At 32.4% G+C, this 20,553-nt stretch overlaps 2 protein-coding genes across 6 annotated transcripts in view; one reads left to right on the top strand and one right to left on the bottom strand.

Moving 5' to 3' along the window:
* Positions 1 to 831: 831 nt before the first annotated feature.
* LOC134691226 (mediator of RNA polymerase II transcription subunit 30-like) lies at positions 832 to 17,861 on the bottom strand. Of its 4 annotated transcripts, none has more exons than XM_063551587.1 (5): positions 17,838 to 17,861; positions 9,051 to 9,278; positions 3,878 to 4,033; positions 2,432 to 2,542; positions 832 to 1,083 (listed from the first exon to the last, which is right to left on the bottom strand). In XM_063551587.1, the coding sequence occupies exons 1-5, from the start codon at positions 17,844 to 17,846 to the stop codon at positions 985 to 987; spliced, it is 603 nt and encodes a 200-aa protein (XP_063407657.1). In that variant the 5' UTR covers positions 17,847 to 17,861; the 3' UTR covers positions 832 to 984. The 4 variants fall into 4 exon arrangements, with proteins under 4 accessions (XP_063407657.1, XP_063407658.1, XP_063407656.1 ...); XM_063551588.1 differs by lacking the exon at positions 17,838 to 17,861 and adding an exon at positions 17,709 to 17,772; XM_063551586.1 differs by lacking the exon at positions 17,838 to 17,861 and adding an exon at positions 17,456 to 17,524.
* Positions 17,862 to 17,970: 109 nt separating this feature from the next.
* The window catches only part of LOC134691224 (uncharacterized), a 36,645-nt gene continuing 34,062 nt past the window's right edge, over positions 17,971 to 20,553 (top strand). The window contains exon 1 of one of the 2 annotated variants that reach the window (XM_063551584.1): positions 17,971 to 18,015. The gene's annotated coding sequence lies outside the window, so the exon portion shown is untranslated. Of the gene's footprint in view, positions 18,078 to 20,553 lie in introns of both variants that reach the window. The other variant, XM_063551585.1, reaches the window with a different exon arrangement.

Here is a 20,553-nt window from a genome sequence, read left to right as displayed (position 1 = left end):
CCATTTTAGAAGATAGCTTTCATACTCGGTAGGATTGTTTGCCATCATGTGACCAAGTGTAGTTGACCATATTATGCAGTCATTTTGACTTGACCTATTTTAATAACAATTCAGTTCAGAATTTTACAATGCAGGGGATATTTCTCTACAGCATAGCAATCGTCTTTGTTTTAATATACAAAGATATACAGCAAAATTTATATACATGTACCTCAAGACATTCAATACTTTTGTCAGACACAACCTTGTATATTTGAATATAAGGATGTAAATTAAAATAAAATCAAACCTGACCTGCAGATTTATTCCAATGTTATTTGTGACATAGCCTTTTTTGTAGGGGTATAATTAATCAAAAAAGTGAAATTTTGATATAAACAAGAATGTGTCCAAAGTACATGGATGCCCCACTCGCATTATCATTTTCCATGTTCAATGAACCATGAAATTGGGTAAAAAATCTAATTTGGCCCTAAAAGTAAAAAGATCAATCAATAGGGAACATGTGTACTAGGTTTCAACTTTCAAGTTGATTGGACTTTAACTTCATCAAAAACTACCTTGACCAAAAACTTTAACCGGAAACTCAAACTTTTAATTTCTATGTTCAGGGGACCATGAAAATGGGGTCAATGGAAGGACGCATAGACCAGAAATCATAATGCCCCTCGATAGTAGAGGGGCATAAAAATCTTGTGTATTTGGTAAAGACAAATTGGGTTGTCTTAATTATAAAATTCTAATTGACTTCTTGATTTAATGGCTATTCCTTATCTAATACAGAAACAGCAAGGTAATGACACTCTTGTATGTAACAGGCAATAAAACATGTATAGTACATTGTATTTATTAATTCTCATCTGACTTCCAGATTGTCCCTTCTTTTGAAAGCAGGTACCACAATGTAAATACAATGATATAGACAATGCTGTGGTATCTATCAAGTACTGAAATTGAACCATTTACACAATTTGCAGAAAATTTTCAAGTTTTCCTCATAATCATCATTGTATTTATTTCCCATATAACTGTTCTCATTTGGTCAATAATGTCCTTCAGCTGTTTATTCTTCATCTTTAATTGCTGGAATACAAATCATGATACAAATTAGTCATCACAAATTGATTTAATCATTAAAGAACATTTGTCAGCACCTCACCACCACCCCCCACATTGTCAGCCACTGTGGGCAAACTAAATCTCACTATAGTCCAAAACTTATAACTACTTCAAAAATCAATTGATAACACTTTTTTTATTATACATTGTATACAAGGATTCAGGTTATGTTGTAGTGTGGTTTCAGAGGAGTTGCAACGAGTCCAAGGACCATAACTCTGGACAAAATTATCAGACCAACACAAAAATTTGGCCTTGATCTGTAATTTTTCATGATAAAACAACACAAATATACCAATTATCAATCAATATCTTCAAGCATGATGAAAAAAAATGTGAAAAACTTATTCTGACAGACAGACAGACAGACAGACAGATGGAGTGCAAACCTAAAGTTCCTCTGTGTTATACTATAGTTTATATCACCCTGAGGTTTGACTAGGATACAGAAATATGCTCATCCCTGTCCACCTAAAAAGTAGATCTAAGTTAAACCATGCAGTCAAATATCCACAATAAAGGACGAACATTATTGAATCCACAGTAGGTCCTGGTTAGGGGATCCCTGTCCAACTTGCATGTAGAATTTGCATATATAGGACTCATATACCAATAATTTATCCTTTTGCCAAAAAAAGTCCCCAGATATAAGCCCAGATCAATCTTTTATCACATGCAAGACAAACCTGATAAATCTATGCTTGTACGCTGTTGAAAAACAGAAGTATTTCAATTTCATTTATTCTTGATTTAACCTATCTGACTGTTTCCTAGACATGAACAACAAGAACAAGAATGTTAAATGTATGGACAATATACATACAGATCTATGCACTACAATAGACCCAAGACCACAAGTAATGTTGTCCATGAATGTAGTTCCTTTTAATTAAAGTGTATTTTTACTTTTACTTTTACTTTCCCTTCCTCATTCATTCCTTAGTTTTTTGGGTGGAAAATGAGAGATGAGAGATGAAATATTTTTTGGATATTGTATTTTAACTGATTTTGATATGGAAAGAGTGATTAGGCTAGGTGCAAAAAGGTTATATCTACAGGTTTTGGAACATTTCTTGACTTGTTTATAGGGGTATTGATGTGTATTGGCCAAATTTGTAAGATGGATTAGTTTAATCTTTCTAAGTGTTAGATATATTTTTTTTTAACTAGAACTGTACTTTACACACAACATATTTGACAGAAAGACTAATGGTGCATTTTTTTTTAAATGAGACAAAATGTTATAAAGAACTAATAGAGTAATTTAATTGTGGACTGTGGCCAATACTGTTCTTTCAATGATATTTATTACCTCTGCTTGGTCTCTATTCTCTTCTGAATAGAATCTTGATCTGTAGAAAGCTTGTTCTGAATTGGGTGACAGTCTGTCTTCAAATGGTTCGCCAATTATTGGCACTAATGACTGAAGTATAAATGTACAAAGAAATATAGTTATCCTATAGTTTATATCACCCTGAGGGTTGACTAGGGTACAGATAATTGTCCCTGGATTTCTCCAGTCCATCTAAAATGTTTGTGTTTGGCGGAGCATGATGTTATTATATGCAGCCATGTATGTTTCAAAATTGAGAGACTTAAATATAAATATGACGCTTCATGGTGTAGCCTAATGCTTCAAAACACTAGCAACTAAGTGCCAGGAAATGTGTCTTCCCCTGTCAAACATATCCTTATTTTTCAGTGGCTGTTTTTAAATTTTAGAATTAGAAGCTGAAGGTTCAATAGATAATATTGAAAAAAAAGCTTATGTATGTTCACATTTTATATGTATGCTAGTAACATAATTATTATTTAGGTAGAAATAGGCTACAAGACCAACACGTGAAAGTGTGAGCTACTGTTCACTGATGAACCCCACCCCCAAACTTAATATTTCGGTAAACAGGAAGTTGTTGAGTGATGAATCTAAAAATGCATCACACAGTAAAGCTGACTTATATAAACCCTGAAACCACAGGCACTTGTTTCTGTCAATATGGGGTTTACTATCCATACCAGTACAAAAAAAAACACTTTTTTTTGTACTGGTATGGATAGTAAACCCCATATTGACAGAAACAAGTGCCTGTGCCTGAAACAAACTTTCAGAAATTCTTGTATTGTAGTTCCTAAGAAAAATGTGACGAAAATTTTAACTTGGCTATCATGTGTAAAATTATACAAGAGTTCTGTAAACAAGAAGTTGTTGAGTGATTAATCTGAAAATGCATCACACTATATATCTGACTTATATAAACCCTGAAACCAAATTTCAGAAATCCTGGTATTGTAGTTCCTGAGAAAGATGCGACGAAAAATATTCATGGGATGAACTGACGTACAGACAAAAGTAAAACAGTATATCCCAACTTTTTTAAAGCGTTATAACGAGTTTTAGTCTTGCATACATGTATATTGAAATCAATTTCTGCAGAGAATTGTTTTTTTTTTAATAACAAGATAAGTTATATAATACAGAAATGTTTATCTCACTTTCCAAAATAACCTTTTTTTAATTAAGAAAATAGCCCTTAAATTATGAATTGTGGTTATGCCACTGTTCCACTGAGGTTGACATTAAATATAATTTAATTCAAATTCAACTAAAAAGTTACACAATGTGCATGAATATTTGAATACAGAAAGTTGAGTAATTTGTTTTACCCAGCCATAGTAAGTGTGACTAATTTCAACAAACACTGAATGATATACTACAGGACTTAAAGACTAAGTATTTTACACAATGATGGAGATATACCTCTTCAGGTGGTTCATCAGGACCTGTAATTTCATTGGCCTTATCATACATTAACCGAAGCTTCATAAAGTTTTGCTGTAGCTGTTGTATTCCTTCCTCAAGTTTGGCTCTCTTCTCCTGATGCATCTGTGCATTGATAGTTACACCATTGGGAAGCTTTCAAATAAAGTAGTAACAGTCATACTCACATATTTAGGAAAACACCATTGGGAAGCTTTCAAATAAAGTAGTAACAGTCATATTCACTCATTAAGGAAAACACCATTGGGAAGCTTTCAAATAAAGTAGTAACAGTCATATTCACACATTTAGGAAAACTCCATTGCGAAGCTTTCAAATAAAGTAGTAACAGTCATATTCACACATTAAGGAAAACACCATTGGGAAGCTTTCAAATAAAGTAGTAACAGTCATATTCACACATTAAGGAAAACACCATTGCGAAGCTTTCAAATAAAGTAGTAACAGTCATATTCACACATTAAGGAAAACACCACTGGGAAGCTTTCAAATAAAGTAGTAACAGTCATATTCACACATTAAGGAAAACGCAATTGCGAAGCTTTCAAATAAAGAAGTAACAGTCATATTCACACATTTAGGAAAACACCAAATTGGGAAACTTTCAAATACAGTAGTGACAGTCATATTCACACATTTAGGAAAACACCATTGCGAAGCTTTCAAATAAAGTAGTAACAGTCATATTCACACATTAAGGAAAACGCCAGTGAGAAGCTTTCAAATAAAGTAGTAACAGTCATATTCACACATTTAGGAAAACGCCATTGGGAAGCTTTCAAATAAAGTAGTAACAGTCATATTCACACATTTAAGAAAACACCAAATTGGGAAACTTTCAAATAAAGTAGTAACAGTCATATTCACACATTTAGGAAAACACCAAATTGGGAAACTTTCAAATAAAGTAGTGACAGTCATATTCACTCATTAAGGAAAACACCATTGGGGCTTTCAAATAAAGTAGTAACAGTCATATTTACACATTTAGGAAAACTCCATTGCGAAGCTTTCAAATAAAGTAGTAACAGTCATATTCACACATTAAGGAAAACACCATTGGGAAGCTTTCAAATAAAGTAGTAACAGTCATATTCACACATTAAGGAAAACACCATTGCGAAGCTTTCAAATAAAGTAGTAACAGTCATATTCACACATTTAGGAAAACACCATCGGGAAGCTTTCAAATAAAGTAGTAACAGTCATATTCACACATTTAGGAAAACACTATTGCGAAGCTTTCAAATAAAGTAGTAACAGTCATATTCACACATTTAGGAAAAAGCCATTGAGAAGCTTTCAAATAAAGTAGTAACAGTCATATTCACACATTTAGGAAAACGCCATTGGGAAGCTTTCAAATAAAGTAGTAACAGTCATATTCACACATTAAGGAAAACACCATTGGGAAGCTTTCAAATAAAGTAGTAACAGTCATATTCACACATTAAGGAAAACTCCATTGGGAAGCTTTCAAATAAAGTAGTAACAGTCATATTCACACACTTAGGAAAACTCCATTGGGAAGCTTTCAAATAAAGTAGCAACAGTCATATTCACACATTTAGGAAAACAGCATTGCGAAGCTTTCAAATAAAGTAGTAACAGTCATATTCACACATTTAGGAAAACTCCATTGCGAAGCTTTCAAATAAAGTAGTAACAGTCATATTCACACATTAAGGAAAACACCATTGGGAAGCTTTCAAATAAAGTAGTAACAGTCATATTCACACATTTAGGAAAACACCATTGCGAAGCTTTCAAATAAAGTAGTAACAGTCATATTCACACATTTAGGAAAAAGCCATTGAGAAGCTTTCAAATAAAGTAGTAACAGTCATATTCACACATTTAGGAAAACGCCATTGGGAAGCTTTCAAATAAAGTAGTAACAGTCATATTCACACATTAAGGAAAACACCATTGGGAAGCTTTCAAATAAAGTAGTAACAGTCATATTCACACATTAAGGAAAACTCCATTGGGAAGCTTTCAAATAAAATAGTAACAGTCATATTCACACATTTAGGAAAACTCCATTGCGAAGCCTTCAAATAAAGTAGTAACAGTCATATTCACACATTTAGGAAAACACCATTGCGAAGCTTTCAAATAAAGTAGTAACAGTCATATTCAAACATTTAGGAAAAAGCCATTGAGATGCTTTCAAATAAAGTAGTAACAGTCATATTCACACATTTAGGAAAACGCCATTGGGAAGCTTTCAAATAAAGTAGTAACAGTCATATTCACACATTTAGGAAAAAACCATTGGGAAGCTTTCAAATAAAGTAGTAACAGTCATATTCACACATTTAGGAAAACACCAAATTGCGAAGCTTTCAAATAAAGTAGTTACAGTCATATTCACACATTTAGGAAAACGCCAGTGAGAAGCTTTCAAATAAAGTAGTAACAGTCATATTCACACATTTAGGGAAACGCCATTGGGAAGCTTTCAAATAAAGTAGTAACAGTCATATTCACACATTTAGGAAAACGCCATTGGGAAGCTTTCAAATAAAGTAGTAACAGTCATATTCACACATTTAGGAAAACACCAAATTGGGAAACTTTCAAATAAAGTAGTAACAGTCATATTCACTCATTAAGGAAAACACCATTGGGAAGCTTTCAAATAAAGTAGTAACAGTCATATTCACACATTTAGGAAAACGCCATTGGGAAGCTTTGAAAAACAAAGGGTGTCTTCACCGACTTAGCCATAGAGCGAAAATTATCATGTTTTGGAATTTGATAGTAAAATTTATTTAGTTAGCAGCTTTCAATGAAAACCAGATGCTCCGCAGGGCGTAGCTTTATACGACCGCAGAGGTTGAACCCTGAACAGTTGGGGCAAGTATGGACACAACATTCAAGCTGGATTCAGCTCTAAATTTGGATTGTTATTAAATAGTTGACACAGCATAGGTTTCTGACACTGAATGAATGTGTTCTAATGAACTTAAAATTTTTGTTTTCTCTTAGAGCAATCCACTATGCTGTTGAATATTAATCCTCTCAAAAAAATGTTTGAAGAAATTTTCTTTTTATTTATGAAATTTCAAATGAGAAAAAATTGAACCCAATTTTTTAATCACATCCCCCTTTCCCTTATTCCAAAACTAATCTCAATTAAAATTTTCTAATGGAATTTGCAACAATAACTACTCATTTAAATACATCATAAAATATTAAGATGTAAAAAAAATGCTTGTTATCACTGAATGGTAAAGATTATTTTAATTTATCAGTTGGTAGTAAAAAGTAAACATAAATTGTATATTGTATATAACAAAGATTTAAGTTGATTCTGGACAAAGAAAGATAACTCCAATTAAAAAAATTCTTGCAATAAGATATTTCTTGCTTTCTATTCTGGACAAAGAAAGATAACTCTAATTAAAAAAAAATTGCTATTTCACAATATTGTGAAATTAGATATTTCTTGCCATTGCACAATACTGTGCAACTGAAAAGACTTGCTATTGCACAATACTTAATATAATAATTTTAGATCCTGATTTGGACCAACTTGAAAACTGGGCCCATAATCAAAAATCTAAGTACATGTTTAGATTCAGCATATCAAAGAGGCCCAAGAATTTAATTTTTGTTAAAATCAAACTTAGTTTAATTATGGACCCTTTAGACCTTAATGTAGGCCAATTTGAAAACGGGACCAAAAATGAAGAATTTACATACACAGTTAGATTTGGCATATCAAAGAACCCCATTTATTCAATTTTTGATGAAATCAAATAAAGTTTAATTTTGGACCCAGATTTGGACCAACTTGAAAACTGGGCCAATAATCAAGAATCTAAGTTCATTTCTAGATTCAACATATCAAAGAACCCAACCAATTCATTTTTTGTCAAAATCAAACTAAGTTTAATTTTGGACCCTTTGGACCTTAATGTAGACCAATTTGAAAACATGACCAAAAGTTAAGAATCTACATACACAGTTAGATTCGGCATATCAAAGAACCCCAATAATTCAATTTTGATGAAATCAAACAAAGTTTAATTTTGGACCCTTTGGGCCCCTTTTTCCTAAACTGTTGGGACCAAAACTCCCAAAATCAATACCAACCTTCCTTTTATGGTCATAAACCTTGTGTTTAAATTTCATAGATTTCTATTAACGTTATGTTGTGAAAACCAAGAAAAATGCTTATTTGGGTCCCTTTTTGGCCCCTTATTCCTAAACTGTTGGGACCTAAACTCCCAAAATCAATACCAATCTTCCTTTTGTGGTCATAAACATTGTGTTTGAATTTCATTGATTTCTATTTACTTAAACTAAAGTTATTGTGCGAAAACCAAGAATAATGCTTATTTGGGCCCTTTTTTGGCCCCTAATTCCTAAACTGTTGAAACCAAAACTCCCAAAATCAATCCCAACCTTTCTTTTGTGGTCATTAACCTTGTGTCAAAATTTCATAGATTTCTATTCACTTAAACTAAAGTTATAGTGCGAAAACCAAGAAAATGCTTATTTGGGCCCTTTTTGGCCCCTATTTCCTAAAATGTTGGGACCAAAACTCCCAAAATCAATACCAACCTTCCTTTTATGGTCATATACCTTGTGTTAAAATTTCATAGATTTCTATTCACTTTTACTAAAGTTAGAGTGCGAAAACTAAAAGTATTCGGACGACGACGACGACGACGCAGACAACGACGCCAACGTGATAGCAATATACGACGAACATTTTTTCAAAATTTGCGGTCGTATAAAAAAGTTAAATGATCAAAATAATTTGAGAGTGATTGTATTTATTGATTTTATTCCTCTGCTTGGAGAGACAATATGATTTACAATTTTAACTCATACAAGGCAGCATTAAACAAATAATTATTGGACATTTTTACTAAAACAAGAATTAAATTTCATATGAAATATAGATAAAGAAGCTGACAGAATAGACACTTCTACATACATCATGTACATGGCGCATACAAATTCAGGTGGTTTTTTTTACAAAAAAATACAGACTAAAATTAATCTTAAGTTATACTATAATATTCAGGACTAACTAATGGTATAACTCGTAAAAAAAATTCTGATTAGTTGCAGGACCCTATAGCAGTTAGTTGAAGACTTTTAACCTCAGACTAATGAGGGAATTAAAACTTACTGGTAAAGACTTTAATTGAAGAAGTTTGAATATTTCTCCAGCTTTCTGTACAACATCTTGAACACATTCTTGACCTTTCTTACAGAGATTGATTGCATTAATTTCTCTGGTAGGGGAGACAATCTGTTGTGGTGGCTGATGTGTTGGTGTTTGCTGTGATGAACTAAATGGTGGTACTGATGATTGAGATATCATAGAAGGGTATTGACCACTAGGTGGAGCTGCCATCTACAAATTAAAATGATCTTTACATACTCCATTCATACATGTAAAAAAAAAAAAAATAAGCATTATTATCAATCTTATGAAGAAGACAACTATGTTTGTGGAAAATTTTGATCAGAATTGAGTATTTCAACTTGAGTAATCGAAATCCATTTTCCAATGTGGCAACTTTTAATGTGGAGCTTTTTTTCTTGTTAAAAAAATAGTTGTCACAGTGGGAACAAAAGTTTTCATTATAAAAAAAATACAAATGTATTAGATCTAACTTACGATACACTAAATAAGCATAATGACTCTTGTAATTACATTTAAATAAGAAGATTTGGTATGAGTCCATCCAAGTCAGAATGTGTAAGAAGTAAACAATTATTTGCCTTCAACACAGAGCATTGGCTCACAACTGACAGAAAGCAATAAGGGCCTCAAAATGACTAGTTTAAAATACTTCACCCAACAGTTTAATCCATAAAAAAAGAGAACCGAAATACATTTAAATGTACTACATCAATTTGCAACCAGATGCTCCGCAGGGCGTAGCTTCATACGACCGCAGAGGTTGAACCCTGAACGGTTGGGGCAAGTATGGACACAACATTCAAGCTGGATTCCGCTCTAAATTTGGATTGTGATTAAATAGTTGACACAGCATAGGTTTCTGACACAGAATGAATGTATTCAAATGAACTTAAAATTTTTGTTTTCTCAAAGAGCAATTCACTATGCTGTTGAATATTAATCCTCTCAAAAAAATGTTTGAAGAAATTTTCTTTTTATTTATGAAATTTCAAATGAGAAAAATTTAACCCAATTTTTTATTCACATCCGCCTTTCCCTTATTCCAAAACTAATTTCAATTAAAATATTCTAATGGAGTTTGCAACAATTACTACTCATTTAAATACATGATGTAAAAAAACTGCTTGTTATCACTGAATGGTAAAGATTATTTACATTTATCAGTTGGTAGTAAAAAATGAATATACATTGTATATTGTATATAACAAAGATTTAAGTTGATTCTGGACAAAGAAAGATAACTCCAATTAAAAAAAATTCTTGCAGATATTTCTTGCTTACTATACTGGACAAAGAAAGATAACTCTTAATTAAAAAAAAAATTTGCTATTTCACAATATTGTGAAATTAGATATTTCTTGCCATTGCACAATACTGTGCAATTGAAAAGACTTGCTATTGCACAATACTTAATATAATAATTTTAGATCCTGATTTGGACCAACTTGAAAACTGGGCCCATAATCAAAAATCTAAGTACATGTTTAGATTCAGCATATCAAAGAGGCCCAAGAATTTAATTTTTGTTAAAATCAAACTTAGTTTAATTTTGGACCCTTTGCACTTTAATTTAGACCAATTTTAAAACTGGACCAAAAATTAAGAATCTACATACACAGTTAGATTTGGCATATCAAAGAACCCCAATTATTCAATTTTTGATGAAATCAAACAATGTTTAATTTTGGACCCCGATTTGGGACAACTTGAAAACTGGGCCAATAATCAAAAATCTAAGTACATTTTTAGATTCAGCATATCAAAGAACCCCAAGGTTTCAATTTTTGTTAAAATCAAACTAAGTTTAATTTTGGACCCTTTGGACCTTAATGTAGACCAATTTGAAAACGGGACCAAAAATTAAGAATCTACATACACAGTTAGATTCGGCATATTAAAGAACCCCAATTATTCAATTTTGATGAAATCAAACAAAGTTTAATTTTGGACCCTTTGGGCCCCTTTTTCCTTAACTGTTAGGACCAAAACTTCCAAAATCAATACCAACCTTCCTTTTATAGTCATAAACCTTGTGTTTAAATTTCATAGATTTCTATTTACTTATACTTACGCTATGGTGCGAAAACCAAGAAAAATGCTTATTTGGGTCCCTTTTTGGCCCCTAATTCCTAAACTGTTGGGACCGAAACTCCCAAAATCAATACCAACCTTCCTTTTGTGGTCATAAACATTGTGTTTAAATTTCATTGTTTTCAATTTACTTTAACTAAAGTTATTGTGCGAAAACCACGAATAATGCTTATTTGGGCCCTTTTTTGGCCCCTCATTCCTAAACTGTTGAAAATAAAACTCCCAAAAGCAATCCCAACCTTTATTTTGTGGTTATAAACCTTGTGTCAAAATTTCATAGATTTCTATTAACTTAAACTAAAGTTATAGTGCGAAAACCAAGAAAATGCTTATTTGGGCCCTTTTTGGCCCCTAATTCCTAAAATAAAACTTCCAAAATCAATACCAGCCTTTCTTTTATGGTCATAAACCTTGTGTTAAAATTTCATAGATTTCTATTCACTTTTACTAAAGTTAGAGTGCGAAAACTAAAAGTATTCGGACGACGACGACGCAGACGACGACGCCAACGTGATAGCAATATACGACGAAATTTTTTTCAAAATTTGCGGTTGTATAAAAATCACTGAACAACAGGCTCCTGACTTAGAAAAGGTCCATAGAAATGCAGCCGGTTTAAAAGTTTAATAGGCACCAATCTTCACCCTTACCTGAAACAGTAGTGTTACAACATAAAAAAGACTCACTGTAAAATATTCATTGAAATGGCTTAACTCAATCAAAAAAGACATATAAGTAATAAGTTGTTTTTCTAAATATATACTGAGTGTCAAAAGAAACACAAGATATTATATACGAAGCCCCTTTAATTTCCTTTTTGAATAACCATACAGCATTTATATCCACATGTTAATACAATGTATAACAGATTAGTCTTACAAGAGACTTTTTCAGTTCAGATTATTGTATTAATCACATTGGGTCATTTTGAAATCTCAAAACTTTTCATCAAAATATTTTCACACTGGACCAAATCCAAATAAAAATTGATTCAATCTGCATTTTTTTTTTTAATTTTCCTATGACCATGCAAGGGCTGTATAGCCGGCCAAGGTCGTTAAAAACGGCATTCGTTGTTTGTTGTTTCTTTGTGTTCATCTTATTTGTTTTTCAAAAATTGTTTTACTACAAATTAAACTGTTACTCATTGATATATATTTTTTTAAGGTTTAAAAGCCAACTAAGGTTTTTCTCATTGTTAAAGGCTATTCATGTAATACAGGACGCTCAAATTTGGAACAAAATCTTTTTATCCAATTTATAAGAATATAACTTATAAATATTAAATATTTTTACAAGTGTAGATTAGTTTTTGTTTTTTTTTAAATATTTCAAATTTGGCAACTCTAAAACAGTGCATTTTCTGAAGGAATCTACATAGAATTTTTCTACTTTGTGTGTTAGCCGGAATAAATGTACCGTGATCCTATCTTTTCTTTTGATATTCTCAAAGCATTGTCTGAAAGCTATCTTTTTCTAATTCATTTTACAATTCTATCACTTTGTTTAGTTTCTATTCACAAAATGGTGTTTTTTTTCTTGTATAATTCCTACAAAATGTGTCATTTTGTCACAACCTGTAACTTGGGAAAATGCACGATGACCTATCGTTTTTATAATATTTTTGAACATGTATCAATAGATACTACATTTTGGCAAAGTATGATCAAATTCTATCATTTTTATTTTAGACTCCCATAGGCCATACCACCTTGACCAGTCAGAGATATAACTCTATAGGGTTATTACAGAAAATAACTTACGTGTGTTATTACAGATACTTTTCTTTAAATTTTCCAAATTGTACATGTAATAACATATGTTTGTTATTTGTAAAATTATTTAATCTATAGTGGACTCTAGGGAACTCTTGAGACTTTGTGCAGAAACCAAATGCATAGTCTTGATAATTAATTTTTAAATTGAATTAATACATTTTTGATTAACCATGTGATAACAAGGCTTAGTTATTAAAGGAATGTAACTTATTATATAAGACACTTGGGAATTACTGAGAAACTTGCCCAAAACCTCATTACATGCTCTGGTCATTATTTCTTACAATAAATTTAAATACATTGTAATTAAGCATGATTTATGTCTGAGCAAATGCTTTGAAGTGATATAGAGAAGCTGTGATAACACCCTTGTCAGTGTTTTCCCTAAAAATGTTTTGAAGGATGGTGGGATTGGCTGAATGGATGGTGGGCCTGAATTTTGAAGGATGGGGACTTGTATAGAGTTTTTAAAGAATTTCAAGATTTGAAGGATGGGGGCCTAAATTAATGCATGGGGGTACCACCATGCATAAACCCTCTAGGGAAAACACTGCCTTTAGTTATTACAGGCATATTTTTTCTGTAATAATATATAGGTGTACTATTCAAAATTGGAATACTATATATATGAACTGTTATATCTCTCAATAGTTAAGTATACATAAAGACAATAGTAATATCAATAGAACTTGTATACATTTTAACTAAACTTATGATGTATATTTTCCCATTGAAACATGTAACATATGTATGTTATCACAGTTCTTAATTTTGTAGTCCACACTAACAAATGTATGTTATTTTCCTGTTATAACCCTTTAGAGTTATATCCCTGACTGTTAACAGAGAGATTTTGTGTTTTGGCCAAATTGATTTGTCTTTTAGTGATTCAAATTAATTTCCTGTTTTAAATAAATTTGACCCTCTGTGGATCAAAACAACTTTATAAGATATAGGAATAAATGTAAATATTTGTAAAATTGAGAATGTGTCAAAGAGACAACAACCCGACCATAGAACAGACTATAGCAGCTAGAAGGTCACTAACAGGTCTTCAATGCTGCAAGAAATTCCCGCACCTAGAGGCGTCCTTCAGCTGGCCCCTAAACAAATATATATACTGGTTCAGTGATAATGCATGCCATACTAAACTCCAAATTGTACACAAGAAACTAAAATTAACAAGAATGTGTCCAAAGTTCATGGATGCCCCACTTGCACTATCCTTTTCCATGTTCCATGGACCGTGAAATTAGGTAATAATCTAATTTGGCATTAAAATAAGAAAGATTATATTATAGGGAACATGTGTACTAAGTTTCAAGTTGATTGGACTTCAATTTTATCAAAAACTACCTTGACCAAAAACTTTAACCTGAAATTCCCACTTTCATTTTCTATGTTCAGTGGACCGTGAAATTGGGTAATAATCTAATTTGGCATCAAAATAAGAAAGATTATATTATAGGGAACATGTGTACTAAGTTTCAAGTTGATTGGACTTCAATTTTATCAAGAACTACCTTGACCAAAAACTTTAACCTGAAATTCCCACTTTCATTTTCTTTGTTCAGTGGACCGTGAAATTGGGGTCAAAAGTCTAATTTGGCTTTAAAATTAGAAAGATCATATCATAAGCAACAAGTGTATTAAGTTTCAAGTTGATTGGACTTCAGCTTCATCAAAAACTACCTTGACCAAAAACTTTAATCTGAAATTCCCACTTTCATTTTCTATGTTCAGTGGACAGTGAAATTGGGGTCAAAAGACTAATTTGGCTATAAAATTAGAAAGATTATATCATAAGTAACAAGTGTATTAAGTTTCAAGTTGATTGGACTTCAGCTTCATCAAAAACTACCTTGACCAAAAACTTTAACCTGAAATGGGACGAACGGACACACAGACGGACGATTGAACGGAGCCACAGACCAGAAAACATAATGCCCCTCTACTATTGTTTATCGCACCTCAAGTAAATAGTCACATTGTGATTGGTTTAACACCGTCACGTGGTGACCCCTATGGGCCCGTAGGGGGTCAGTAGAATTCATATGGGGTGTCATGGCGGCGATGGAAGATGACGTATGTGCCGCTTCGAATTTTCAAAACGGTACATTTGTTAAACGCAAACCTTATCGATTCAATTAATTATTTGGAAGTTGTCCCCCGTTGATCAGTATACAAAATCAGCCCTTTAAAGAAGTTATCTCCCATTGCAAACCACATGTGACTTCATATTTTCGTCTGCAACAAAATGGAGAGATTCGGGACGTCAACATGTTAGGACATTGACGATAAAAGACGGAACATTCACGCCGACAAGACACAAAGGAGTAACACCCTATCTGGAAAATTGTTCAAGGAATATCTTACCAGTAAAAACCATGAAGCGGACTTTGAAAGCTTTACAACACAACGTTTGGATGAAGCGTTGTCTCATTTCTACCTTGATGTTAGAAAAATAGATGGTTCAATGTATAAAACCTCTTCCTTGGAATCTATTCGACATGGCTTAAATCGCCACCTTAAAGCACCTCCGACCAATAAGGTATTTGACATTATAAAAGATACAGCTTTCCGATATGCTAACATGAGCTTCGACGCTGCGAGGGCGGAACTTAAACAAGCTGGAAAGGGAAACGTACATCACTATCCAATAATACAGGAATCTGACAGGGAGAAGCTATACAAGTCAGTTTATTTTTCTACACATACCCCCACAGGACTATTTAATAAAGTCCAGTATGATATAAGACTGTACTTTTGTCGACGAGGTGCAGAAAATATGCATACAATGACCAAGTCAACCTTTGCTCTGAAAACAGACCCAGATACTGGAATGAGATACATCGAAAAGATTTTAGGTGAATTAACCAAAAACCATAGAGGAAATGACAAGGAGACAACGAGTGGGGTCATGCCAGAAGCTACAGGTACATTAGTTTATATATTTTATAATTATCAGACTAGGTTAGTTATACATGAATCATTCACCCCAATTTATTTTTTTTATTAAAAATAACCTCAAAATTATTGGTAAGTTGAAGAGACCTAATCCCAAAACAAACACAAAATAAAAATGTAACCTGATTATTCACAGACAATTAATCAATCTATAAATATCTTTAATGGTTTGTATTTTTACTTGTCAATAACTGCAGCACAAAAAAAAATATCAACATTTTCTCAATGTTAGTATACTTTGAAAATGTATTTTTTTACTATACCTAGATCTACATCATATAGAATTTTTTATTCCAGGCTCAATGTATTGTCCAGTGGATTCCTTTATAAAATATAAATACAAACTGCATCCTGATTGTGATAGGTAAGTAAATCTAGCAAAAAAAAGCTACAATCTTCAAACAATTTTACACACAATCATAAAGACCAAAACAACAAAAATATGAAACATCATTGGTATAAAAAAAAAAGCTGAAAAAAATCCACTCAAAGTGTATTTTATAAGATCACATGTGTAATAATTGTTCTAAAGGTAGAGAAAAAACAGATTTTTTAATGTTAATTCTTCATTTTATTCTTCATTTTAAAATTTTCAGATTGTGGCAGCGTCCAAGGGATTGTTTTGTTGATGATGACAACGAAATATGGTATTACAACGCACCTGTTGGAGAGAAAAAACTAAAAACATTTATGAGTGACTTGAGTTTGTCATGTAAACTTAGCCAGAAATACACAAATCATTCAAGCTTCAATTTTGTCAAAAAATAAATTTAATGATGCTCAGATAATGTCTGTTACCGGTCACAAATCCGTACAATCTCTTTCCGTTTATCAACGGGTAGACACGCAAGAAAAGTTAGAAATGGGACAAGCTCTGGGAGTAACTATGGGAACTGTGCCCGCCCAAATAGCGGCTGTACCAGCACCTCCTATAAGACAAGCACTAACAGCACCTTCCACAAGATTAGCACTTACTGAAAATGGATCTATGGCGCCTGCTCTTATTGAAGCAGACACTCCACAGACTTTGCATTCCGATTTCGAAAGATTTGATTTAAACGCTATATTAGGAGACTTTGATTATAATGAATCATCAATAAATGTTAGCAACACAAGACAAGCTGCCGGTCCTCAATTATTTCACAAATGTAAAGTGTCAATCATTCAAAATCTAACATTGAACAAATGACTTACTTTCCAAATTCTATATTCATACTAGAAAATACTTTAAATACTTGTAAGAAAAGGTGTTAATAAATTCCTATTGTTATTGTTATTAATTTGATATTTTATACTTAACTTGACACAAAACGCTCTAAGTGCGATAAATTCGTTATACGGTTCGCTACTGACCCCCTACGGATCCATAGAGGGTTAGTAAAATCCATAGGGGGTGAGTAAGCCTCACCCCCTATGGATTTTACTTACCCTCTATGGATCCGTAGGGGGTCAGTAGCAAACCATATAACTAATAAGGTGGGGCATAAAAATAAAACAAGGCTAACAAAGGCCAGAGGCCCCTGACTTGTATTTGTATTTGGTACACACAATGCACAGCAGCACTTTATCAGGGTGATGTACAGGCACTTGTTTTCTATCCATGGCAAGATCTACATGTACTATCCCTATATATTACAAACAAGTGCTTTTGTGGGGTGATGGCATGATTCTAGGTTCAGCAGGTTTTAAAATTGGGTGAATCTTCATCTTAAGAGATTATGGAGAGGCTGGAAAATTATTTCCTCCAGGATGTACCATGATAGGTTCCTTTGTAAAGTTCGAAATGGTAAGGGTTACTTACTACCTAGGGTTTAATCTTACTACCGTTTGTTGGTGGTCAAAATGAAACCGAAAGAAAGTCCCAGTTTTCGAATGACGGGTCCCGGGTACACTTTCTTGATATACTTTCAGAACAACCATAAATATTCACCAGAATCATTATTTCTTTAAAATGGAAAAAAAAGTTGTAAATTATTTTGTTGATACTGTAGATTTTTTTCTGTATATCTATTTGACGATATCAAGTATTACAAAGATGTATGGATCGGAAATGAAAGTGTTATTTTAGATCGACCGACAACATGCGCAAAGCCAAAATGGTGAAATATGTAAGTTCAAATCCTGTAGTGCCCTGTAATTTTGTAATGGTTATCTAAAGAAGCATTCAAACGTATTTTTGTACAATTTTTCCCTTAACAATCAGACTTATTAAACAAATGTTTATGTCAAAAAATAAAAATACTTCGTAAATTGTGTAAAGAGACAACATATTTGCACAAGCACTTGGTCTTGGGGGCATTTCACCATTTGAAAATTTGTATTTCTTGTTCTTCGGGGTGTAACATATTTTTGTAATTATATCTTTCTTGAATTTAGCATTTTATTTCTAATACCCAAGAAAAATTACTACCAGCAGCTTACACAATGAACTTTGATAATTTAAGATGCTGACCCTGTTTCATCATTAGAACCTGACTGTTTAAACAGTTAACATAGATAACAGAATATCATACATTGTCATACATGTACCATAAATATAATTTGATGCATACATTTTTACGCATTAAGAATAAAACCCCTGTATATTTAACTGCAAAATTGAGGTAGAAAAAAACTATACTGACTGACTTTAGAAATGCAACACTAGATTATTTTTGTGTTCTTTTTGAATGAATTTGTCAACGTTAAAAGCGATGACTGCCTGTTACAAAAGCCAAAATGATTGTCAGAAAGGTCATCAAATTCTGTCTGACATTTTTGGGGTTCTGTTTTACACCTTCTGATTTTGCATTTGTTTTACCCATTAATTGGTTTTGGCAATTATGCGGTTGGAACTAGAGTGCTTTACAGGTTTTTCTTCAGTCAATTCTATGGCAATGCAGTTCATGGGAAACATTTATGGCATGAATCTGTACTTCATGGCACTCAGCAATTTGGTTAGCAGTTGTCGTTGCTGCCGTAAAACATGATTGGTAAATGACGTTGCATAATCAAATTTTGTTGATGTTTCATTGTCACTACACGTTGATCTGTTCATTGATGGCCAGCAACACATCTTGTCTACTTGTATCGTTGTCGGAAGGACAGTAGGACGAGTTTCGGAAGTCATATGGTATGGTTGCAGCACATTTATGTTTTCATGTTTGCAGTATTCTTCAGGGCTAATTCAGTTATTTGGTTTTTTTTTTATTTCTCAGACTTGGCAAAATGGAGATGCAACATTAAAAAAAGAAATAAGTAAGGCAAAGGATTGATAGAACTGTTTTACAAAGCAAAAAAACTGAATCAATCTTTCATGGGACCAAAATTTTGCTTTAAGAAATTTGTACGACTTCAAAAATTTGGTATGTTTAATAACCACAAGTAAGTCAGATTTTGATTTTTTGTAAGGAGAAAGAAGCATGATAAGCATGAAAAGTAGTTGGAATAGAATTCAAAAAAGATTTGATAAAAAAAATCAACAAAATGAGTGTTGCGCTTCTAAAGTCGTCCAGTATATGTTTGAGGAATTCATCTTACAATATCTTAGGTAGCAATACACAGTTAGGCGTTTAGTCTCGCATTTTGGCCATGGTGGATTTTTCAAATTGGAAAGTTATTGTGTAATAAAATTAATGTTTAGACAGCTGAGTGCTAATTTAGTCTTCAAAGATGGTTTATAAGAGCATCAAGATTATTTTTTACATGTTTTATGGGCTATTTTCTGTTTGACAATCCGTATTTTCATAGCTATTGAGAAATATAAGTTTTAAAGCTAACTGTGTAACATTAACCCTCTCTAAATATATGTATTTTTGTTATTATCATTGCTAGCCTTATACATTAATAGAGTAAACTGTTACTTTAAAGTCATAAAACAAGTGTCTAATAAACATTGATAAAAGAAAATCTTTGACAGTATCAAAATCTTCCAAAAAAAGTACTGCTATGTCTATCATGACTAGACTTCTAGCCTTCACATACACTAATCTGCTGAGATTTTCAGCATGCAGTGACCATGACTAACAAGACCTTTCATTAGAAACTTTCACTTTGCAAATGCAAAGGAGGGGGGGGGGGGGGGGGGCTGAAAGTATGTAAAAAATGTGTAAGACATAAAATTTATAATTGATTCTTACAGAACGAATTAAATACAACTTAACAAATGTGAATGCATGGTGAATATTAAAACAAATGGCATGGCTCTATCAGTTCACTTTTATATATAATAGTTCGTTTGTCTGTATTGATTGATTATCAATGTAACTTTGCTGTAATCTTCTGGAATTTTAAAAATATAACTGTAGACTGTTAGCAGGTTAGAGTTTAAAACTGTCACCGTCTAAAGTTAATTAGCTTGTGATCAGCAATTATTGAATGAATTGGTATATGTCAGTACAGTAATACATTTTAAATTACTGATAAACATAAAAAAAAAAGAACAAACAGGACTTATTTTAGTACATGTAGTATATAAAAAGGAACATATTTTATTTCCAATATATATGTATCATATATACATGTACCATGCATTGCCATGTAGACTGACCCAAAAAAGTTTTGCAACAAAAATATATAAAATTTTATTTTATTATAAAATCATAACAACATATAATTTTAATAATAAACAAATGGAATTATGACATGGCAGAAGCAACATGCATGTA

This window comes from Mytilus trossulus, chromosome 11, assembly GCF_036588685.1.
Source record: "Mytilus trossulus isolate FHL-02 chromosome 11, PNRI_Mtr1.1.1.hap1, whole genome shotgun sequence".
NCBI classification, from domain to species: Eukaryota; Metazoa; Mollusca; class Bivalvia; order Mytilida; family Mytilidae; genus Mytilus; species Mytilus trossulus.
This window is presented reverse-complemented; position numbering and strand designations above follow the sequence as displayed.